This window comes from Acanthochromis polyacanthus, chromosome 18 (assembly GCF_021347895.1).
Source record: "Acanthochromis polyacanthus isolate Apoly-LR-REF ecotype Palm Island chromosome 18, KAUST_Apoly_ChrSc, whole genome shotgun sequence".
Lineage (NCBI taxonomy): Eukaryota > Metazoa > Chordata > Actinopteri > Pomacentridae > Acanthochromis > Acanthochromis polyacanthus.
The window spans coordinates 5,654,031-5,679,515 of record NC_067130.1 but is presented as its reverse complement, the minus strand read 5'-3'; the positions used below and the strand labels follow the sequence as shown (position 1 = coordinate 5,679,515).

The 25,485-nt window shown below is 41.3% G+C and overlaps 1 protein-coding gene across 2 annotated transcripts in view; it reads right to left on the bottom strand.

The window, feature by feature from the left end:
• Positions 1-25,485, bottom strand: part of ric1 (RIC1 homolog, RAB6A GEF complex partner 1) — a 47,024-nt gene that overhangs the window by 3,652 nt on the left and 17,887 nt on the right. The window contains exons 3-26 of one of the 2 annotated variants that reach the window (XM_022215460.2): positions 23,259-23,338; positions 19,799-19,906; positions 17,289-17,434; positions 16,477-16,613; positions 15,033-15,124; positions 14,176-14,264; positions 12,700-12,844; positions 12,562-12,610; positions 12,114-12,284; positions 11,802-12,014; positions 11,007-11,045; positions 10,328-10,438; positions 10,029-10,118; positions 9,745-9,905; positions 8,666-8,804; positions 8,464-8,580; positions 7,256-7,663; positions 6,786-7,097; positions 6,480-6,638; positions 4,502-4,635; positions 4,139-4,419; positions 2,490-2,702; positions 866-1,043; positions 591-779 (exon numbers count right to left, since the gene is read on the bottom strand). In XM_022215460.2, the coding sequence (XP_022071152.1) occupies positions 591-779; positions 866-1,043; positions 2,490-2,702; positions 4,139-4,419; positions 4,502-4,635; positions 6,480-6,638; positions 6,786-7,097; positions 7,256-7,663; positions 8,464-8,580; positions 8,666-8,804; positions 9,745-9,905; positions 10,029-10,118; positions 10,328-10,438; positions 11,007-11,045; positions 11,802-12,014; positions 12,114-12,284; positions 12,562-12,610; positions 12,700-12,844; positions 14,176-14,264; positions 15,033-15,124; positions 16,477-16,613; positions 17,289-17,434; positions 19,799-19,906; positions 23,259-23,338 (3,761 nt within the window). The remainder of the gene's footprint in view (positions 1-590; positions 780-865; positions 1,044-2,489; positions 2,703-4,138; positions 4,420-4,501; positions 4,636-6,479; positions 6,639-6,785; positions 7,098-7,255; positions 7,664-8,463; positions 8,581-8,665; positions 8,805-9,744; positions 9,906-10,028; positions 10,119-10,327; positions 10,439-11,006; positions 11,046-11,801; positions 12,015-12,113; positions 12,285-12,561; positions 12,611-12,699; positions 12,845-14,175; positions 14,265-15,032; positions 15,125-16,476; positions 16,614-17,288; positions 17,435-19,798; positions 19,907-23,258; positions 23,339-25,485) is intronic. The other variant, XM_022215469.2, reaches the window with a different exon arrangement.

Here is a 25,485-nt window from a genome sequence, read left to right as displayed (position 1 = left end):
GAAGTGCATTTGTGGTAGCAACATTTAAGCAAGGCTCCACCCACAGCAGATCCACAACAGCATCCACCGCCAAATGATTATGCAAGTTTGTGTGAAATTGGCACCGTGGGCTGTCTTTTCTTGTGTCCTCATTTATCTTCACATCTTTTCTTGATGTTTTACATCACGGTCAAGGACGGAAAAGTGCTAAGGAGACGCTTATTTCTGTTATTCTACCACAACCAGGGTTTATCCAACACGTTAACTGATGCTGCAGGGTCACTCACACAATACAGTAAGCATATTCTCATCCTTAATTTGCGGTACATAAGAAAAACATTTTGCATTTACACATTCAGAGAACCTAAAATACACTACCAGTAGAAAGTTTGGACACACCTTCTCATTCAGTGGTTTTTATTTCATGATTTTATACATTTTAGATTAACAGTGAAGGCATCAAAACTATAAAAGAGCACATATATAGTTATGCTGCAAACAATTAATTTTCAGTATTAATCTACAATGTAGAAAATAATACAAATAAATAAAAAGCATTGAATGAGAAGGCGTGTTCAAACTTTGACTGGCAGTTTGCATGTTTTACCCACCAGTCAGTGGAGGCCCAGGTGTCGACAGCCAACAAGCCGTTTCGGACACTCTGCACAGTTTCTGGAGGAACTTCTGGGCTGTCCAGGAAGCTGATCACCTGCTTGATGACGTTTGCGTCCCGCAGGATCAAGCCGATCACCACACACCACTCCAGACAGCCGGCCTCCATGAACACATGGAGGAGGTACCTGCAGAGATTCGCAGCGAATGTTGAATGAAAGCACACAGAAACAGAAGACTGGTGTGGCAATCCAGGAGGAGAGTCGTTTCTCACCTGAGCTGCACCTGTGACTTGTGTGGGCCTTTGTTGGCCAGTTCCATGGAGATGTGCTCCAGCTCGGCCTGGCTCAGGCTCAGAGTGGAGGAGTTCTCGTCGACCATCATCCAATCGCCGTCCACCACTGAGCTGGTCTCTGTCAGGTCTGTGGCCGAGCCGACGCTGTACTCCTCCACTAGAGGGGCGAGAAGAAAAAGAAGAGGTTAAAAACAACAACATAAAAGCTGACCGCGGGTTTTTTTTTTATTGGAAATTCTCTTTCTATTCCATAAATAAGTCAGCAGATACACAATACCTTACAAACGTACACTGCAAACTGTTTTTCAAGTTTATAAACAAACAGATATACGGAACGAGTGTATAAAAATAATAAAAAATAGAACACATACATACACATCAGGAAAAGAGAAAAAAAACGACAAAACAGAAAAGACAATAAACAAAATAAAAAAACAAATAAACCTGTGCAGCAGAGAAGCAGGGGTGTCGTATTACAACTCATATTACATCATTTAACCCTCCCGTTGTCCTCATTTACGGGCTCCAGAAAATATCGTTTGCTTTTTTGAAAAAAATAAAAAAATTCAGCAAAAAAATTCCCCAAAATTCTGAAAATTTGCAAAACCTTCAGGAAGAAAATTCCAATAATTGCTTAAAAGTTTTCCTTCAAAGTTCGATTTTTTTTTTTTACATCCCCCAAATGTGGCAAGGAAATCCTTGCAAATATTTTCAAAAAATTGGTAAAAACCTTTCAAAAAATCCCCAAAATATCTAAAATGATTACGTACATATCAGTAAAACATCTAATATTTTCTTTAAGAACATTCACAAAAACATTTTTATGTGAATGTTCTTAAGAAACATTTGTAACATTTTTTTCCACCAAAAAATGTTCAAAGATTTCCCAAAAATGTTGACAATGTGGACATCAGAAGTTTCACTGAGAAAACATATACATTTTCCACATTTTCAAATTTTAAAACGGCTCAATTTTGACCCGCAGTATGACACGAGGGTTAAAGTCTGATCTATGTGGGCTGATAAACTCAATCCAATCATTCCAACATTTCTCAAACAAATCTGTTTTGAGTCTCACTGCAAATGTTAATTTCTCCATTACATAAATATCATGCACCACATTAAATCAGTCTTCTACAGAGGGTGGGTCCTGACATATTAAGCTTTTTGTAACGGCTTTTTTGCTGACAACCAGCAGAATTCTAGACAAGTATATCTTAGGGTAACCAATGAGTTGAGGTGGCATCTTACCAAAGTATAAGACCTGAAAACAAAGATCAATCTTGATTCTTAAACCTTCTCCATGCTATCTCTGATCGTTTTCCAGAAGCTGTGAATCGTAGGACACCCCCGAAACACATGATAATGGTTTGCCCCTGAATGTCCGCATCCTCTCCAGCAAGCAGCCTGTCTCTCCCTGAATCGTTTCTGAGCTGGTGTTATAAAGAATCTGACCATATTTTTCAAGTTAAACTCTCTCCAAGACAGTGAACTGGTTGTTTTTCATCTGACTGCAGTTTAAAACAACGACAAAAGGTGGATGAGAGCTGTGTCTGCGTCAGGGCCTTTTAATGAGAGGGATTAACTGCTCAGGTCTGGTTACCTTTGTTGGTGAGAAGCGACAGGAAGGCGTCGTGTGTCTGCGGTGAGTGTTGGTTGGAGTGAGCTGATGAAGCTGTGTCCATGTCTTTGGCCCTCTGCCCGAGTCCGTCCATCCAGGTGTGGTTGGTGGGAGCTGCTGGGGGCGGCGCCGTGTCCATGTCGCTGTTCAGCAGGCTGTCAGCTGACTGGGACTTCAGCAGCCGTGTGCTCAGCACTGGAGGAATGACCAAAAAGAGCATTAAGTACGGTGATAAAAATGTTTATTTTTAGCTTTGTTCTGTTTGAGCTCATCCTGTGTTTAAAGTCGCTTCATATTCATGAGATTTTGGTCTTTATTGTATCTGAAATAGGCTTTAAATGTTGCAGGTTCAGAACAAAGGTTAGGAGTTGATCTGGTCCAGATTTGGAATAAAGATGGGGCTGTAAACACTCACAGGGTCTAAGAATCAGACTAATTCCTGGGTAGGTTTTCTGTGAGTGAGATGAGGAAGAATCTGGGGTGCCAATGAAATTAAAATGTGAGGTATAACCTCCTTAAACATCGTTCATTTTTGACAGCTTGCTCAATATCTGTGCCATACTTCTATCACTGAAATAGGAAATGCTCTTTTAAGATGCATTTTACATTTAATTTTTTGCACAAAGTTACTTTTTCAATGTTGAATACAATCTTTTAAAATTTTCCTTTTATGGTTATTGTCAAAATTGAATTATTATGTCAGCAGGGGCATACATGTTGACCAGCTACTGTGTTCTTAAACCCTTGGCAGGCTATTGTATTTCATCAATCAGCAAAATTATACCTTTAACAGAAACCGCAAAAACAGGAAGACTCATCTGATGCTGAACTATCCCACAGTCATTCTCGTGCGACTTTGGGTTTTGTCGGGAGCAGTAACCAAACCTAAACTTAAAACTATATTTAATCAAAATCACTTCATTTTACATGACTCGTTTAATCATTTGCCAGAAATAAACTTCTGGCTGTAACCAGATTCTGTAAAAAAAATAATAAAAAATCTGAGCTGCTCATCACAGCTGAAAAGCCACAAGTGACTAACAGTCTCATGACAAAAATTCACTGAGTTTTTAACTGAACTACGCTGAGCAGCACAGAACAGAAAGAAAACAAATTAAAACTAGAAGTAGTAAGGTGACTTTATTATATAGAACCACATTTTTTCCTCAATGTTGGCACCACCTGTGAGCACTTGGAAAAATGTTGCACATGTTGATTCTACTTTTCAGATTTTTTAAAAAAAGTAAACAATAAATAAGAAATTCAACTTTCATTGTTTTTTGGTTTGTACCATTAAAACCTTGTTATAATGAACAAAATAAACTTTTGAGTTCTCTCTACTTCTAGCCATGGTTGTGCTGATTCCATAGAGGTGAAGAACATTAAGCACATACATAAAAAAATGTTTGGAGTTCACATGGTAAGAAAAGTCATGAGGAATATAGGTTATACATATCATCAGGACATTTTAACTGCAATAACAGATGCATACTAAGTTATCTCAATCAATTGAGTATTCAAAAGTTCTTTGGGTTTCAATATCAAGAGCATTCTTTTCATTTTTGCAAATATTAGCGTAATTTTAAAGTTTGAACTGAAACTTTCAGTGATATCTGACTCTGCTCACTCACCTGTGCGACAGCGTCCGTTCTTCAGTGGCGAGCTGAGGCTTCCCACAGGAATAACAGGAAATGGCCAGAGGAAATCCTTATGGAGTCTCTTCAACGCTGTGACAAAATCCTCAACTCGAGCCACTCGGTTCCGCTCGCGACACAACCAGCCGATGAGCTCGAAGCCCAGCTGTGCGGAAAAACATCCCAGGTCACGGAGGCGGACCTGCTCCAGGAGGTGGCGGGCGTGGCGCCAGAGCATCATGTCGATATACATGTTCTCTGCACACTCCACATCCCGTCTGGCAGAAGGAGGAGGATATTATAGCGAGAAGACTTCGAACAAAGCAGAACAGCCACATTCACTGTTTAACATGTGCGTACCCTTTAGCAGAAGCTCCAGTGGGCATACTGAAGGTCTTCTGCAGGTTGAACTTTCCTGTTGTGACGGAGTCGGCTGACTGGGACAAGCTGATGCTGCGATTTCTAAAGAACTCGAAACCTGTTGAGCTCGGTTCCTAAAGACAAATACAAATGTTTACGTTTACAGGTTTGACAACGTTTGTGGGTACACAGCATGAAAGAAGTTATATGCAGGGTGTCCCAAAAAATTTGACATCATTTCATCATCTAATAATAGAGTTTATCTTCACGAGAATCTGTCAGGAAGATGGATTAGACGTGCTAATGATGGAGATAACGTACTACTGAAATGGCCCCCATGCTCACCTGACCTAACACCGTGCGATTTCTTTCTGTGGTGTTACGTGAAAGGACTGGTCTATATCCCACCATTTCCCACATGTGTAGAGGAACTCAAGAACAGAATCACTGAAGCTCTGGAGAATGTTACACATGACATGCTGCAGCAAGTGCGGCAAGAACTCCACTACCGACTTGATGCATGCCGCGCTAAAGTGGTGCACACATTGAACATCTGTAATAACTTTGGAACTTTACAAAATTACCATCCCCCACAATTTTTCATTTGAAATTTGTAAAATAAAACACATTATGTCCAAAATAAATCCTATTAAGTATCATTTCTCCCGATCATGTAGTCACTCCGATACGGACATCTCAAATGATGTCAATTTTTTTTGGGACACTGTATTTACTAGGGATGGGAATTTCGACTAATTTCCCCACCGACTAGTCTATAAAGCCACATAATGACAGTGAAGAAACATTTTCATTTATATCCCGCTCCGCAAGTCGAGAAGGGATCTGTAGTGACTTTGCGCATGCGCGATTCACCTGCCGTCTGGCTGCAGAGTGATATGTCCTCTAATCAGACACTGGGACTGCTGTGGGGTTACTGGACTGACAGCCTGTGCTTTGGGAGGGGGAGAAGCTCACAGCAGCACCTGCTGCTTGTTGAGGACAGTAACTGCAGAATGATCTGAGTTTTCCTGTCAGTCTCCAAAACGGCAGAAAAAGTCGCTAGTTTTTTCGCTAGTCGCTTTTGACAAAAAAGTCACTAGGACGCTTTGGAAAGTCGCTAGATTTAGCTAGAAAGTCGCTAAGTTGGCAACACTGGTTTCTGCTTACACAGCCGACAGGCGACCTTGTTGTCATCTGCTGCATCAAAATACTGCCAAACGGTGCTGATTTTCTTACGCGGGAGCGTCGCCATCTTCCCACTTTACCTTTCCAAACTTTCTTCCCCAAACTGTGTGGCCCCGCCCCCTGCTACGTGTGCGGGGGAGGGGAGGAGGAGCAATTCTCTCCCTGGCTGCTCAGCCTGTTAACAAAGAAGCCGAGGCAGAGGCGCGAAGAACAAGGTGCTTAATGCAGCGTTTAACCGACTAGTAAAATACTAAACGTTTAATAAATGAGTAGGCGGTTAAACGATTAAACGACTAGTCGCGCACATCCCTAGTATTTACTAGATCGAGTACATGTGATTGCCACAACTAATTTGATATTAGAATCATTTGTCTGCTTTCAGGTCTCTTATTGTGTTTTCATGTCAAATGGATTACAAATTAACCATATATTTTGTACAATATTATCATCATCCACACTAAGCCATTGAAATCAGATTTTGAAATTGGCTTGAAAAAAAAGTGCATCCATAGAACAGATTTTTAGCTTTTCAATGTGGACAGATGCATACTAAGCCATGAAAATTACGAACACCAGTGATTCAGAAAATCCATATGAAGGCAGAATTTACAGAATTTCCCTCTGCGGATTAATAAAGTCTAAGTCTGTACAACCTTAATTTTTTCCCATATATAGGAAAATTCCAGTCAGGTTGTTGCATTACATTCCTTTTCTTGTAACTTTTCCTTCACTGATTTTCAAAGCCAGGTTGACTGAAAAACAGGAAGAACTTTAACGATGTGAAGCTCCTCACCTGAGTGGTGGGTGTCGGGGGCGGAGTCTCCATCTCCCCTGAGCCGATGGCTTTGAGGAATCGGATCATGTGCCGGCAGAGGTCCCACTTCCCCTGTTCGAGTGCGGTGTTGAAGAGAAGAGTGGCGTGCTGTCTGCTCACAGCTGGAACCTCCATGTTCTTTATGGGAGAAGAGAGAAGACGAGGAGTTTTATAGATCACTGCTTGAGGCTGAAAATGTCCAGTAACTCCTGCATTATGCTATAAAAAGTTAAGTGACCAGGTGCATGCAGTGTGTGTTAACATGGGCGCTCAGTCCTATTATACCTGCAGTATAATCAGATAGGAAGCTGCTGTGTCCAGATCTTGAGCTATGAGACACTCTTCAAACAGATCTTTGGGGTTTCCCACAGCTGCAAACAGGTAGTTCCACAGAGCGTACTCTGTCTTCCTGGCACAGTGGACGATGGTCTGCAGGAAGAGGGGGAACTCTGTGATGAACTTGGCCACGGTGGGGAGCAGAGGGTCAGGTATGGGCTCCCGTGATGTCGCCTCTTCTTCCAGCACCACGTGAACCATCAGCTCCATGACATGCGGGAAGTAGGGGAGGGAGGCACATGACTGAGCCAGCATCAAAGCCTGTGAGAGGAAAGAGTGAACTTTGTGACTCTGTTGATGCAAACAATCTCATGATATGATCTCCTAAATGGTCTACAGAATGCAAACAAAAAGATTAAAGATTGTGTAAGTGAAGCGTGTTTGATCTGAGTCGATACGGGACAGGTCGCTGCACATACCTGTTCGCCCAGGTTGCGAACCAGCAGCTGCCTCAGGATGTGGTGGAGGTAGATCTGGGAGGTTCTCTCCACGGTGCAGTAGGGGAACAGCGCCTCCAGTGGCTCTGAGGATCCCTGCAGCCCGTCGTAGAGCACAGTCTCATTGGTTGCTCCCAGCACCAGGGCATCTTCGAACAGCACGGCCAGAGGGTAGATGTTGATGTGGAAGGGCAGCATTATGCGCCTGGAGAGGAAGGAGTGGGGTTTGCGGTGGTCTCGGGGGAACAGCGGCAGCCAGACTTTCATCCCCGCTTCTCCACAGGACAACCACAGGGCCTCCAGCAGATGGCGCTTCTTCTTGTTGGAGCGACAGGTGGTCCACACGTTCTCCACGCACTGGGCCAGCACCACAGGAGGGCAAAATGGTAGCTGGGGGAGAAAGACAAACTGTTAGAGGGATTTCCTAAATGAAGGCTATTCACTTGACATGCTGTTAAAGATGCTTTAGGTTTGTGGAAGAGTAAAGCTTGTTTTATGCTTAATGCATTGGCGCGGACAAATTACATAATTTTAGCAGAAACATCCCCTCACAAGTTTTTCCAACAAGGCGGACGGAGACACGCGGAAAACTGGCAGAAGAACAGGAGTTCGTAGCAGCAGAAATTCAGAAATACAGGCATATATACCATTCATCACAGAGATCACTGTGATAACCGGGTTATGAACAATTCATGGCGTGAAATTAAAATTTACCGTTTAAATGCAACTATTCGTTAAAATGTCATTTCTTAAGTGGTGTCTAGTTTAGTACGAGAGTAGACTAGGTAGGCGTGTGTTTGCGATACACTGCCCCCTGCAGTTTGGGAGCAGACGTCGCATGGAGTATAAAGTCACGTTCTCTCGAGTGGATTTCCAAGCATCTCATTTCCTCACGTCGCGTTCGTGCGGAAAGCATAACCCAGCCTTTACTTTTCTCAACTACAAGAAGAGATGACTTCTGATTCTGTTTGGCTAAAAGCTGGAAAGTCACAGATGACTTTGAGATGAGGCTGCAGATTTAATACAACGAGCACAACTGCAGAGACCAAAAACTAATTAAAGTGTGATTACAGTTAATCTGCATGGTGATCAAGGTGAATGGAAACACTAAGCTTTATTTGCAATATTAACTTTTCGCCAAACATGTTGAGTTAAAATTTAGAAAATCCAGGGGTGGTGTCTGGACTCACCAGCTTCTTGTTGACTGCAGGGGTCTCTTTATCTCGTACCTGCGGTCCAGAACGGTCCCTCTGTAGCATGATTAGCTGGCCAGCCAGGTTCAACATGATGCTCTCTGCCATGCAGGCCTGGCATGGACACACATTACAGAAGCATTAACACACCTCTGGTTATAGCTGGGTGAGTGTGTGTGTCTGTGTGTCGCTGTGGTACCTGCTGCGGGGCTTTCAATGTGATGCCAGTTTCTGTGCGCACAGACGTGAGCGTGACTGAGACCACGAGGGCCGGATGAGGGATGTAGCGAGACATCGACACCTCCTGCAGGAGCTCCACACTGGCTGATGGATTTGGACTGAAATTGCAAGTTCACACATTATAAGTCAGAATCACAACTTTAATGACGCAGCAAAGAAAGCAACACAAGATACTGGGGGAATATTTTAACACGAGTGATATTGCAAAAGCTCAGTTTCACCTGTCAATTTTCAATTTGCCAGGTGACCATCTCAAAATGCCAGCAAACACATTAAAAGATGCAGCGTTTTAAAATATTGCCCAGTTTAATTTACCTAGGCAAAATCTACCACTGCTAAATACTACTAAATATACTTACTAAATAAATGGGAATTAAAAACTTTGAAATAATCTGAAATCTGCTGGTGGAGCATGAGTAAAAAAATAACCTATTATATTTTGGAGTTGATCCAACTTGTTTCAGAGAATTATCCAGATATTTATAAGGGGGTTTGGCTGGAGAACCACATATCAAAGAAGAGGGGACTATTGGCCTTGGTAGAGGTCTGCGTTTTAACAGCGTCCTTCCAGTTGACAAAGTCCTTTAGTTCCGAGGCTGGCATGAGTCAATGTGCCGGCCAGACGAAAAAGCAGAGGCCCAGTTCTGGCACGTGACAGGTTTAATGTCAAAAGCTTCTACTAAAGCCTCTTTTCCCAAGGGAAAATGTAGCTGAGTAACACTATTACCTAACAATACCATGGCTATTGATGCCAGGGATTTCCCTGCTGCTGGAATGTGTCAGAAGAACCGCGAACCAGTTCAGAAATGACACCATCATTTCTCAATAGAACTAGCATTTGTTTTGTTGCCTCGATATTTGGAACTTTGAGGATTGGCCAAAATTCTTCCTCAGGCAATCTATTTTTTAAGTTACAAAGTACAAAAAGAAAAACTGGAAGAAAAATGTCTGGCAGATTGCAAGCAGATGGGACTGTTCTTAGAAAAAGATTCATGTAATTGAGTGTTGTGAAGCTCTGAAGTTATGACTGGAGCCCACCTGTCGTTCCTCCTCTCGATGCTATAGAGGCAGATGGAGCAGTCGGCTCTGAACAGGATGACCATGTCTCTGAAGACGTTAAGCAGCAGAGTGTCCGAGTGCAGCTTTGTGACAGAGGCAAAGGCGTTGTCCAAGTTGGACGAGCGTTGATAGAGCCTCAACTGGTATCAACAGATCGAGAAATCACAATGAGACACAACTACACGTCTAGAATCATGATAGGGAGCATGAAACACTTGGCTTGATAAGAAATATTGACAAAGTAAGGGGTGCTTCATCCTCACCTGCTCTTGCTGGTCTATAAAATTGTAACAGGCCACCACCACAAAGTCATTCCACCAAGCCAGACCTCCTGTCACCGTCATGTTCTGCTCCTACAGAGAGACACGTGGGCATAAATACACAATTGCCCATGATTTCAGCCAAACAAACATTTAACCTTAAACTTGACAATACAGATTATAGTGCTATTTCTGCAGCTTTGAAACATTTCACTACAATTACGTTGTATGTTACTCCACTTATTTAAGACAAAGCAGGATCTCTATTGACTGTTATCGTCCAATGAACAGCATCAACATACCTGAGTGATATTCCCAAACAGCTTCCATTTCCTTGTGAATAAGGAGTAGTGTGCAAATCCCCGCCTCCCTGCTACAGCCATACATTGGCCTGCTGTGTCTATGGCTGCAAACTGTAGACATACACACACACACACACACACACACACACACACACACACACACACACACACACACAGAGCCATCCATGAGCAAACAATATGACAGAGTCAAGTGTTGACATACGTTTAAAGTCATAAAACGTAACAGTGTTGACAGTTTAACTGACATTTCCTATTTGCTACCACTTAGATGACGTATTTCAAGTGGAGTTTGTTTGTACAACTATATATCAGATAAAATTAAATGTTTGCAGGCCCACATCAACAACAAATTTTCTCTAAGAAGAACAGGAGAGGTTCTATTATTGTATTTTTAGCTCCTGCACCGTGCAGAACAATAACTCTGCTTCTGTGCACACAGTTGAGATTGCAGCAGGAGGAATTTACTTTGTAAACACAGGAATATCACAGGTTTTAGTCTGTGAATGTACCCCTAAAATGAAATCACATGTAACATCAGAAAGCTCAGCACTAAAGAGGTGGAATTTTAAAGATGATTTCATAGACGTTTCTGTGTCTAACAACTGTCCTAACGCTTGACATGATGGACCAATAAACACAAATTCAAACACACACTTACCCTTATAGGCCAGTTGCTCTCTAGGTATGTGCTGTGAATCTAGAGGAAAACAAAAAATTAAGATTCAATTAAGTTCCTCTGTGATGCAACAAAAAGTAACACAATGAACTGCTACCACTATTAACTGCAATACTGTCTATTAGCAGATATTATCAGGGGGTTCTGCCAATTCTTCATGTGCTTTTTTGATCTAGAAGAAACCACTATGCTCATGGAATTTTTACCAGAGCATTAATTCATGAATCTTCACACACGAAAAGTGTACAGGACAATAGGAACAAGAATCTACCGTTTAAGCTTCCTACTTAAGGCTACACACACCCAGCTGCTTTATAAAATTCAATTCAATTCAATTCAATTTTATTTATATAGCGTCAATTACAGTCAAAATGTCTCAAGACGCTTTACAGAACCCATATGCCTGACCCCCAGAGCAAGCCCAAAGGCGACAGTGGCAAGGAAAACACCCTTTTAACAGGGAAGAAACCTCAAGCAGAACCCGGCTCTATATAGGGGGGCCTGCTGGCTGGGCGGGTTGAGAGGGACAGAGGAGGGCAAGGGGGAGGGTTGGGAGAAGAGGGAGGGGTGGGAAAGCAAGGAAAGTACAACACACATTTGGATACAAATACAAAGATCATAATGCAACACAATGTAATGTAGCATAATGTAAATAAAGCTCAGTCTTTGTCCAAATATGGACACAGGCTACAATGTTATCACCAAGAAATATTTCCAAACTCTTGTCACTGTTGTATAAATCACACCTAACCAGGAGTGATGACTGCACATCCTCACCTGGACCACGTGCCAGTGCTTGTGTCCCAGTAAAGTGCTGAGTCCCTGAGAGAGAGAGGAGTCGGGGTTGGGAGGGTGGTGCATGGGGCTGCCGTCGCGTGGGTGTATGTGTGTGTGCGGGTGTGCGTCAGAGCTGCTATGGATCTGCGAGGGGTCAACGCAGGTCAGGTAGAGGCGGTCCTCGCCGTGGAGCAACACCTGCTCCTGGTTACTCTGCATGGCCGAGAGAGGAGCAAACAAACCATGAAAGTTTAATGCCGGCGTGCGTTAGTGTGAGTGTGTGCGGTGATATGTTTCCACTGCCGCTCTCACCGTGCAGGGGTTGACTGTGAGGGCACTCTTAATGAAGTGGAACTGCAGTATACCGGCCTGCAGGGAGGAGGGAGGGGGTTCAACCATTTCCACATCCTGCTGCTCCTCTGGTCTCCTCCTCTCTGGCTTGTAAGGGAGCACCCACAGGTGATAGCCCTCCGCTCCCCAGCTCTGGAAAGAGGCAGAGTGCAAGTTTTAGGGTCAAAAAATGGAAACAGAGCAGATGAAATTCATATTCCCAATAAGTTTAATTAAAAAAACAAATCTCATTACTGTGATTGGAACAGATGCAAAAAACTAATAGTGTTCAGCCTTTGTGTTAGTTCCGTTTCACTTCAATGAAAAGCAATTTGATGAAATTCGAATGGTTAAGTGAAGAATGGATTTAACAATAAAACAAAACCACAACTCAACCATCTGTAGTGGAGCATTTACTAAAGCCACATACCATAGAGCTGATTTTAAGGGGGTCCTTCTTGGTATCATCGGAACGATACCTGAGGGGAGGAAACGAAATTTCTTTCAGAAATTGTATTAAATGATGTGTGAAGTGTGTAGGGCTGTATTTGTGTGTGTGTCCACCCACGCAAAGTCTTCTCCCAGAGTGCAGATGAGGTGAGCTCCGAAGACACTCCACAGCGACAGGCCGCCACACTCCCATGTAACCATGGCAACGCTGTAGTCAGGTGACCAGCAGATTAGCTTGACAGGGCCTGTCTTGTTATAGATGTCTGAAAAGGCAAAGAATTTAGTCAAAAGATTTCATATTTCAGCTATTGCTGTATTTTATACTTTGAAACTGAGTGGATCTCTGCGCTGGTGAAACTTCTGCCTTTCCTCATATTAAAACATCTTTCATTATGCTCTTCATCATTACGAGATTACCCATGAAAGCTGTCAAATATTCCTTGTTATCTCACTCATGCTAGATTTAGTAACTGTGAGAAGTTTTGAATATTTCATTAATTCACTGAGCTCAATTATTTTTTCATCTTCTTCATCTTCTGAGGAGCAGGAACTCCAAATGACACGAAGTGAGAAGCAATTATTATTTAATGGAAATTTTAGCAATGGCTGGACAAATCGCTTCTTTCTCCTGCATGCCACTGAAAAATAACCATTTTTGCCCTTAAAAGTGCTGGTTTCTGATAAAACAATCAACTTATTATGACAATTTATACTATAATTAGATATGATTTCAATGCGACTATACATATCACAGTAGATAAAACATTATGGGAGTCTATATATTTATATAATATGATACTGTTAATTAATTTAGAGAATGCTTGTTTGTGGACTAGAATTAATTAATTACTTATACTCACAATTAAATTCATACTTAAGCAAAAGCACAAAAGCGCTAAATAAATTAAATGCCAAAATTCAAAGTACTTATGCAGAAAGGAATTGAGGCATTCAAGTGTTCATCAGGTTATTAAACTATTTTGCAGAGTTAATATGCTGGAGAGCTTGTGAATTTCCCATCAAAGATAAATAAAGTTTTAAATCCTAATATATGTATTATATTACAATAAACTATATAGTAGTAAAAATAGCAGCAGAAAATTTATGTACTGAGACAAGTGCAAGGAACTCAAGAGTATATGAGCACATAAACTTATATAGATATTCTTTGATCACCAGACAATAAATAACTATTGCTATTTAAAGAGAAAAGAAGAGGATTGTGCCAAAGACAAAATAATTATTTGTAGTGTGTTGATGTGTTTGGGATAAGCTCCAGGTTAAATTCTGTGGGACTCTAAGTGAGTTGCTTTGATGCTAAGATCTTAACTGTAAGGAAACAGCAAAACATCAGCTGGTTTCATTGTTTAAACAACACTGGACTTATGTGGCAGTTCAGCCACTAGGGGGAGCTATGGTCTTGGTCACGTTACAGGACTGTGACAAACTGATATGAACCAGGAGGAAACATAAGCATGTAGGCCCGTAAAGGAAAACAGTAAAGGAATTTATGTTATTTCAACAAGGAATTTGTGTGAGGGAAAGACAAGGTGAGACAGATAAGAGACGGCAATGGAGGGTAAATGAGAGATACCTGGATAGTGTTTTGGGGTGAGCTCTAGTTTGTGTGAGAGCTGCATGGATCCTGTCGTGGTGTCGATCATGTACACCAGCACTGAGCCGCTGTAAAGAGAACAAAGACACTTCTATTGTCACAACCTGTTGGATAAAGTGAGAAATATCGCCTGTAATCAAAGCCAGACACTTCAAGGACCAGGAAGTGCTTCAGGTGACATGTATTTTAATTTGGAGCCGTTACATCCAAGCGACACTTCTAAGCTTTGAATCACTCACAGAATTTCTGCGCACTTGATTGAACATTAAGCCAAACACACATTCATGCACATACTTCCACACTAACAACACAAGGCCAAGGTATTTATTTGTACTGATTAATCACAGAGGATTAAATCTGATTTCTGCAGATGCCATTTTAGTCTACCTCATTCATCACTGAGCTTGATTAGAGTAGCAACCACTTTTATCATGAAGGGTGCCAAAGGAGTTTGATTTTAGGCTCCATTTTCTTTTTCAAAGGACTGCCGTGACAACATTCATATAGAGAATTCTTTTGCTGTGTGTGTGTGTGTGCATGTTGTTTCCGCAAGGTACAAAAACTTGTAGCAAAACATGTTGAAGGAAAGTAGGAAGCAGTGAGGAGAGAAATTCCTGCCAACCTGGCAGATTGCATAATCCACGAGAAGTTCCTGACAAGCACACACTAGGTTGCCTCTGCAAATACAAACTGACAGATTCTCACACTGGACACACACCACACGGACAACAATCTCCCCCTAACACACAAACGCAAACAAACACACCCAGGTTTTCTTCCCAACGTCGTATTGTAAAGATAGAGACACGGAGGGAGGCAGTTGAGCGGACATGTACCTGGCACAGCCAAAGGCCATCAGTCTGTACTTGTTGTTGACGGCCACACAGGTACCATCAGTCACGTCTGCTGCCCAAACTCCCTGCAACTGCTGGACACACACAAGAAACCTTGATGAATTATAAGTAACTGAATGGTGCCAGTTTCAGGTCTGCATAGTGTTTGAAAAGCTACCTCACTAAAGTCTTTTTATTTCCTTATATATAAAAATGTCCAAAAGAAACTCAAAACTGCCTGGTCACGATTTTAATTTGACATTTATATCTGAATGCGCATTTATATCTTCATGGCAACCTCAACACCCACAGTCCAATTTCTAGAACATAATTTCAAGCCAAAATGTTAATATTAAGCTCCTTCTGCCCTTTTTGGATGAGAAAAAATATCCTGAAAATACAGTCATTTCTGTTTACATCCTGCCAAGATAAGTAATAGCCGCAGGCTCTGCACTGAGTCATATTAGCATGACATTAATAAAAAAATTGCTTGGGTAATTGTTCTCTTCAAGTAATTCTGTTTGTCTCGTTTGTGGGAAAACAGAAGTGACTGGTGCTGCTGTCAATAAATAAAACATTTCTAAAAGGGAAGGACATTCACAGCTCTTACACGTAACGTACAACTTGTTTGGCACACTTGAAAAAGTCATCTTATACATATTTATATTGCTGACACTTTTTAAAATTTGGCTTTACAGACATGCAGATATCCTGTAATGTGATGGGAAATTATTTGTCTTTCTATTGCATTCTATTTCTATAGTCATGGGCTCAGGCATTCTGCAGCTAAAACAGCTATTAAGTGCTGTGAAAGTTATACATTTTTCATGATCTGGGACTGTAGCCTTTGTTCGCCTTTTACAAAAATCTGGAGCTTTTAGCATCAATCGCCTCTGACTACACTCACATTAATATATTTTCATTTTAAGAAACATAACTCCTGCTTTGTTACGCTGTTCCAGAGTTTCTAGAAAACATGCTTTTGGAAAAGTGCTGACTCTGTTTTAGTTAGAAAACTCTGGGCCTGCGTTGTAGTCTGGACAGACAGAAACTAAGACTTTTGGAAACTATGACTCAGACATTATGTTCACTTATATTTCTACTTTCATTTCCTAATTCATCAGGCTCATATCATGTGACCGTCTACAGTGACGAAAACAAAAACATCGTCTTGATTACAGGTGGTTAATTCAATATAGATAATGAATTGGGCTGCAGACATTGTTGAATTTGTTGTGCAGTTGAGGGAATCTTGGTAAATACTTTTGGCCACTGCTGTTCTTCTATAGTATTTTGAACAACTAACCAACCATTGCACTACTTCATGTTTATCTCTAAAATGTAGCTAAAACATTTGGTTGTGTGCATGGATATTACTTTTGTTTTAACATGTCACTGTGAGACAAGTATTCGTGGAGATGTGGCCTGTGTCTCTGAGTATTCTTACATCTGTGGTGATGGTGTTGCAGAGTGGTGTGATAAAACCGAGGCGTCCGTCACTCAGGACCACAGCGAAGCCGTCCAGGGTCACACAGTACTCCATACAACGTATATACACTCCCTCCAGGTCCAGAGAGGGGCCACCTACACAATCATACAGAGAATATGGTGGGATATGTGAGCTGGACAGAATTCACCATTTTCGTTTATGTAATTTTATGGTGATTTATAAGGAATTCTCCAATACAGGAGGTCCTCGGTTTACGTCGTTTCGTCATTATATCGGAACTGATTTCAGGTCGGTCCTTGGTTTAACGTTTCGTCGTTTTATCGGAACTGGTTCAGAGGAACTAGTTGGCGAGCAGAGCGGATGGATATGTAGTCACATGGCGAGCAGAGCGGATGAATATTGTATGTACAGTCATTACATGGCGCTATAAGACGCCTTTGTTTACATTTGCAGCCACATTGGATTATGCTACATTTGCTAACTTCATTACAGCTCCCAAGCATAAGTGATACGGTGATGCAGGTAACGGCTTTGTTTACATCTTCGTCAGTAATTTCCTACCGAGTTACATTTCAGTGTGAGCTAATGACTGTTTGTCGATAGTGTAGTTGTACAAATATGCAAACTGACAGATATCGTGATGCAAATAACAGCTTTGTTTACATTTTCATCAGAGTTCCAACTTACGGCGAAAATCAATTTACATCACACCACAAGAACAGAACTCCGATGTAAGTCGAGGACCCCCTGCATTAGCTATTGACTGTCTGCACTCCTTTCTTCAGCTGTGTGCCTTGGTGTGCTCTAACCTCTGGCCGACTGCAGGTCTAGTGAGAAGGGGATTGTAGTGAGGCAGATGGCCTTGCGTCCGTTGCTGCCCAGCCCATCCCAGTGCAGCACGTGGAGGTAGCCGTCAGCGGTGCACACCAGTAAGTCCTCCCGGAGGGACTGCAGGCTGATGGGAATAAGAAAACACACAGAAATGAGTGTTATTTGAAAAAAAACAGCAGAGGAGTGAGTAAAACACAACAGGCTGCAGAGGTAGGTAGAACGGGTGGGAGCGAGATAACAAGCTGGAAAACAGTGGACTATTCATTATCCAGCTGTGCCCTGAGTGAAGCCTGAAAGGTTTACTGGCCAGCTGTGATGAGGCCACATCGCTGCCACTGCCAGGGCTCACTGTCTTCTAACACACAGGGGAACAAACAACAGTGTGTTTGTGTGCGTTAAAGTGCTTCATTGTCTTCCAAAAAGTCTGAGAGGTTTACCACTAGCACAACCAAGAGGAGTCACAAAGCGGAGAAATGAAAAGAAGCGAAGGATTTGAGCGCAGTGGACTGACAGTGTGGAGGAGGCGACGTCTTTTACTGCAGCTCCACAGCAGGAGACGCCCACTCATCTCCCGCACAATCAAGCTGCGTCTGTGAAATGCCAACAGAGTGCTCTCATTCAGATGACTACCCTGTAATCTCTGTCAAGAGCAAACAGTGGAGGAGAAGCGACAGATGAGCGGAGGGACACGAAAGACACAGACAATACAAACACAAGACAAACAAAAAGATAGTTCTTGTCACTCAGTGAACAAAGGCTTCCAGCTCGAATGACGTGTGGGTGATAGAAGGGAAGGTGAGTGACAAACAAAAACAGAAACTATGAGATAACTCAAAGTGCCACACAGGAGAAAATCAAATTACTGTAAACTGGCTCCTATCGAACAGACTCCTGTGTTGATCAAAGGCATTTCTCTTCATCAACTGCATTATAATTTAGGTTGTATATTTGAGAAATGAATATTATATATTTATATGTCAGTATACTCATCTACAACGGCTGCTTTCTTGATTAATTGATTGATATGTGTATAAATTGTCTTAAAGTACTGAAAAATGATAATTCTACAGCCCTAATTGATATCTGATTTAAAAATGTACAAATGTCTTGTTTGTTCAATTGATTTCAAGCCAATAAACAAATAAATTGAGCAAAAAATGAATGCGCTTTTTCATGCGTTTGGAAACACAATAGAGGCACACCCCATTTAGAAGGAACAACAGCAAGATTTGTCACGAGGGAACATGATAGCAATCAGAGTCACACAAGCATTAAACAGCGTCAAACAGATTGATGGAATCTGGTCAGGAAATTTGCATTCTCAAAATACCTTGTGATTATCTAGGGTTTTTCTGCATCAAAGCGTTTTTGGTGCCTCCCCAAAGAGGCTTAAGCCAGTCCCAAAAGTATATTACCAGCGCCACAATGATAAGTACTAAGAATAAATATAGAAATGTAATTTTTTTCACCAGTTTTCTTAATTGCGATTTCACTTATCCAAGCATAATACACATTTTTGCCTATCAAATGGTAAAAAAGGAAAATTGCATAGAATCCTGCTGAATAAGGTAACACAGACTCATTATTTTTGCTGTCATGCTTTTTGACAAGTGGAGTCACTCTCAAAAGGCCCATTCTATGTCAGAAAACCCTGTTATCTAACAAAACACTGTCCAGAAACCACACATGCGGCATGAAGTTGATTTAAATCAGTTGTGCTGCAGGCAAATCTTAACTTCCTTCAGCTAACAATGAAATCAAAAATGCATCTTCTATCATTCTTTCCTTCCATCAATCACTAAACCTATCCATGTATCCTCATTCATCTGTCCATCACTCTCCTCTCTCAGCAAACCCTCCATTTCTGCCGATTCTGCAGGCCTCTGCCTTCACAGACGACAGTAGAGGAGCTTAGCGTCCCACTGCACCTCGGTAATCGCTCACTGCCAATACTGACTTTCCATTAGAGGAAGAAGAGACTTTTTCACGCCAAATTCCCTTCACAGACACACAAAGAGCTATTCATTTGTAACAGCAGTAACAATGGAGGAAGGCCTTTAAACAGCCACTGGTGAACTGCTTCAGCAAAAGCGTAGCTGCAAAATGTTCAAAATGTACAAATCCAGACTAAACTGGAGTCACACTGATTCCATGAAAACTGTAGTTTTCAGGGCTTTAAATGGAAAACATCCAATGTTTAATTTACATGATCTGAAATGACCAGAAAATATGTATACATGGAAATATACACAAGGAGGTGGACACAAACAAACATGATTCATCGCACTCTCTTATAGTTTACAGCAAGCGCTTGCACTACGATACGGCGAGAGTAAATCTTTCGGTGGGTTCAGTGAGTGTAGGCGTCTCTGCCTGTGCAAGTGTGATGACAAACTGAAGGCCAAGAGTGAGAGCGGAGTGGTGTTTGTGCGAGGCTGAGGCAAACAGGTAGACACAACAGAGAAAGAGATCACATGAAAGCATCTACCTGGTGATGGGGGCCTCCAGGTCCACAGGCTTCTTCATCTCTAAAGACAGAGCGGGGGCACATTGCTCCTCCTTATAACCGGGTGTCACCTTCACACGAGGACTTCCTCTGTGAAAAAAAACACACACAATATCCCAAATACACATATTAGTTCAACCCTTTAACAACTACAGGGATCACCGGTGACACACAGTGGCACATTTGCATTTAAATTACCGAAACTCCTCAACCATTGAGGCTAGAGACAAAATTGGAACAGTTCCTGAAAGAAGAGAAGATACACTTTACGGGGTATTACGGTGTGTCAAAGGAACCATGTGCAACGACGTCCATCACAAAAACCCAGAGGAGTGGCACCGCTCACATTTTAAGTATTTTAAAATTAAAATTTTTGTAAATACTTACTATAGTTCATATTTTACATTTTCGTTGTCTAATATTTGGTTCATGTTCAACTCCAGTTCCTAATTTAGAAAAATCCTGAAAAATTCAAGTCAATTTTTAAACTATTGTCTAAACACATAGTTTATGTCAGACATTGCCAAATATTGAAAGCTTAGGTTGTTCTGAAAAAAAGGGTAAAAAGCAATCCCTCATAGTATGATTTCTGACTACTTTACAGTCCAAACAAGACGACATGGTCATCAATATCCCCCGCCACATGTGATGTCTATGAGTCTATATCCAAAATAGTGATCAAGGGCCATAACTGTGTTAAATATTATCGCATAGGTCCCATTTTAGAACTTGATCAAGGTGTCCATGGTGTGAAGCTACACACTAAATTTCGTAATCCTAGCTGTAATACTTTCTGAGAAAAGCTGTCCCCTTCATATAAGTCTATATCCAAAATAGTGATCAAGGGCCATAACTGTGTTAAATATTATCGCACAGGTCTCATTTTCGAACTTGATAAAGGTGTCCATGGTGTGAAGCTACACACTAAATTTCGTAATCCTTGCTGTAATAGTTTCCGAGAAAAGCTGTCCCCTTCATCTCGGACGGACGTACGGACGCACGGACGGAGGCCAAACCTATATCCCCCTTTTCCACTTCGTGGAGGCGGGGGATAATAAAAAAATCCAGGGTACCTGCATGAGCCTTAAGTGTTAAAGGGTTAAAAGATATGAAAATACACCTGCTGAAATCCTAAAATCCCAACTCAAAATCATTTTTAATTCCTGGAACTGACAAAGATCATCGACTATGCCCCAACTTGCCCGACTTCTGCTGGTATGTTGCCGAGGTATGCGAGGCACACACACCCAAACACAATGCCACACAAACTCTTGATACCAAGCACACAAATTAGAGGATTAGTAAAGGAAGAAGGAAAAGCAGACACCCTGAAGAACGCGGAGGGAATTCGGAAAGCATTCAGAGCCATTCACCTTTTGCACACTTAACATTAGTGTAGATTTTTTTGTCTCACTGACCTACACTGAGTGAGCATTTATGAGAAACCAAAGAAAGTGTGCGAAAGCTAAGGAGGTCCGAATTATGACTGATCAATTCATAAATGTCAAATATTATCAAACAAAGCAATTAGAAAATCGTGGCAGCAGCAATTTGGGGTATACGAGGTGTCTTTTGAAAAATGAGATTAACGCTGTAATTTGATTGTATCTGAGCAGACTGGAACTTTATTGATTAATGTATGTCAGACATGCATGCTGTGGTTCAACCAACATGAGCCCAACCTTGTAATTTAATAGGCATACCTCGTACTTTCTGCAGTGCGCCTGACCCAGAGTTTGAACTGTTGTGTCAATGGTTTCACAAATTCCTGCTGTTCTCCTTTTGACAGTGTCTCATGGTGATGCTACACCAGATGTTTTAAATCTATTACACAGGAAATACTGAACTGAACCTTGACTTTAGCATATCAAACTACAACATCTGTCAGAAAAAAATGCAGTTCGACAGATCATTCAGCCCTACGTAGTCTGAACACTTTCTGAAACCAGTGCACGTCTGTGTAGTTTTGTTTAGGGACAGTTCATTAGAGACCAATATGGCTTTATACTCGGATGCTTTTAAAATGCTGTGATAACTGCACAAGTTTGCAGCTCCAATTTCACCACTGGCTTCAACCATATAACCACAGAAGATTACATATTTGGTCATGAGCAAACAAAAAAGGCTTTATTTCCACGGACAGACGGCTGCCGGTTGATTGCTAATGACGCTCAGCTGGTTCTTGGCTTAACGAGCGTTCGGCTGGCCTCACATTACAGGAGCTTTAAAATCCTGACAGACTTTGAATTCAGGTTGCCTCACACACATAAGCAGACACTTTGCACATATTCATCTCTCCACGTTCAGATGAGCACATTCTACATGAGTGGGACATAATATTAGAACCCACACTACAGGATATTATTACTGTTATTTTGCCACAGGGAGAGTTTAAGAAGCAGTGTGCCGCCTAATGTAATCTCATGGGGAAGCGCATGTAAATAACAAAGACACTGCGGTGCAAGAACTTGTTGTAATACTAATAACACCTTGCAATAAGAAAATAAAGCAGAAGGCTGAGCAATTCTGGACGAGAAAATAGTTGAGGAGATGCAGCTAAACGTTTTTAGTCCAGTCTATGTGTAGTTCTCGAGGTTTAAGGCTGGATCTGTAAACCCGAAACATTATCAAATAATATGAAATGCTCATTGGATCAGACACACGTTAATGCCAGATTCCCTTCTCTGACTGTCAGTAAGAGTGAAACAGGGCTACACCCATTAGGGTAGACAATGGTCAACCTGTCATATTATTCAAAGATAGGCTGCAGCAAGAAAAAAATCCCCTAAAAGGGAAAAGCAGTCGAAGCTAAGTGTTTGCATAAGATAAATCTGTGTTTGTTTAGAGCAAGTACGACTAATCAGGTGAAGATTTCAGGTATAATCCTGTCATTGGCCGCACATTTCACGCAGCTTTCCCTTCCCCTTTCACGATCTACATGTGACTGTTTTCAACCGTTACTATGGGAAACAACAACAACCTTCAGGCAGCAAACTACATGCTAAAAATTTCAAGGTACCGTCCACCAAAACAATTTCCCCCATCACTATTTTGAGTGAACACCATTGTGGAAGTTAGCTCTTAGCTCTGTCGAAGAAGACTGTGATTGGTTTAAAAAAAAAAAAAAAAAAAAAAGGTATTTGCATGGTAGATCATTTTTCCCCCAATAGTAAAATGACTATGCAGTGCAGGTAGACCATCCTATACAGTGTGTGCCAGTGTTAGAAAATAGTCTGGCTGCATGAAACTACTGTACAGGCAATAACCTCACTGTAAATCACCAGAAAAATGAGATATCCATCATTTTAACTGATCAGTTCAAACAACACAAAAATAGCGCTGTTGTGTTTTGTTGATATAACTTATCATAAAGATGGTTAGGTGGCTCTTTAAGCATGTTTGAATCAATGCATGTGTGAGTTTAAATGTGTGCTGCACTCACTTTGGATAGACAGGCTCATAGAGGTACTTGTCATCTCCTCCGCCCAACACATCAAACAAGAGGATGTAGCCTTTGGCAGTCTGAAAATAGAGAGAAAACAAACACTGTCATTAAAACAACACAAATGTAGTTGTACATTTGTTATTTCATTATCAGACAGGAAGATGGAAGGAGGGGAGTCAGACACCGAGATTGCATAAAATCATAAAAAATTTTCCAGACAGACAGAGGAGTGAGAGAACAAATCTGTACAAATATGAATTGGAATGAAAAGACATTTACTGAAATGCATCAAAAAATTATTGCAAAATCACTCAATGACTAATAAAAACAGAGCTATAATGAGGGAATAGGAAGCAGACAAAATGTGACTGACAGAAATAACAGAAACGGACAGTTTTGTTTATCACTGAAAGAACAGAACAGACGCTGGCAAGCAATGAAAGCAGAATATCAGCAGCCCTAATATTTTGTGAAAGGCCACAAGCAGAGTCACTCTGACATCCTTTTTGGGCTCAAGCTGAATAATAATCAGAACCGTGACTGTGGGGCTGTTTTGGACAACAGTTAAGTATTTTTTTTCCGAATTAGTCAAGATAAAAGTAAAATGAAAAACCTTTTGGGCTGCGAAAAAAAGAAATAACCAAGTTGTCAGAGATGTCTTCAGGAAATATTCATGATTCAGATTCTCCACACACATGCATTTTTTATTTGTATTAATAAAATATGGTACGTTTGTATTCGTGTTTTGGCCACAGAATTAGAGTTATTAAGAGACAGATTGTTATTACAGCAAAATTGTCTCCTACAAAAGCCTGGCTGCTCCTTTTAATGTCCAGTGAGATTAAGCGACCAATCAATAAAAGACATTTGATCAAAGAGTCGCTGCCCTCACTGCTTGAATCATCTTTACAGAGACTGCATGAAGACCAGAGGGACAATTTTTAGGTCACGGCTGGAGGAAGGAAGGCAAAGGACCTGAGGAAGCTCTGAGACTGTAGATCCAGATCCCCAGGTGTGAAAGAGCAGTCAACTGCAGCGATAAAACTAAATGATCTTGACTGAGCCCATTATCGACTACTCTATATTAAAAAGTACAACTTTTGCCACATAGCCACTGCTATAGGCAACAAAACATTTAAGAGCAGGAAAGGAACTGCAGCACGCTGATCAATTGACATCCTTAAATTGTGCAAACAGAACAATACTGAGCCTTCATCCGAGTCATAGTGGACAAAGACATGAGTCATATACATAAAAACAACATAAACCACGTGTACATTTATCATTGGACAAGTGATTGACTTGAGTTTTAAATCTATTGGATAATAAATCTGAGGGTGTGGGTGCCACGCCTTGAAACAAAGGAACACTAACCTCAGACTTCCAGAGATGAAAGCACATAAAGGACCCAAACAATCATCTATTAAATGTGGCAGCCCAGAGGAAACACGACAAACTACGCAAATCATTTATGCCAGGCAGGCTAATATCACGTCAGAAAGAAAACTAAAGAGCACAGATATCTCTTATTAAACATCTCTTATACAAACAATAATGCTTGACATCATCCTGCAATGCACAATCCTTAAAAATTTGAACTGCCGGTTGATCATTTGGGAAAAATGAGTCTATATTTGCTGCAAAACGTTGCACTTAAATTAATCTATTTAGACTGCCATTATGTAGTGGCTGCTGAAACTCCCTATGCAGGTTGACACTGCTGATGATGATTCTCAGAAACTATTTTGTCAGCATTTTAAAACAGCTGATACACAATGAAGGTTTCATTCTGTGTATAAGCTCTGTTATGTGATAATATTAACAACACATTGTACATTGTATTATATTATTCCGGTGCTTTTTCCACAACTACACATGCATACTGCTGTCAAGGAGACAGCTGAAACTGAGCTTGAAGAGAGAAAGAAGACACGAGACCTGATCCTGACTCCACTGTCAGCACTAATGTGTCATGGTCTTACAGTGGCTGTACATAAACAGCTTCTGTCATGCTAGAATAAGAGCTGCATCACAATGAGTTCGACATATACACACATTTGGTTGCACTGTATGCCAGTGTTTTGCGCAGTTTGTGGCAGTGCACTACACACCTGTCTAGTGTGGTGACTGTGCTGCTGGTAGCAAAGCAACACATCACCACAGCAATGAGTAAAAACAAACCAAGAGAGAAGGTATAGCCAGCAGCTGCATGAAGTTCAACTTG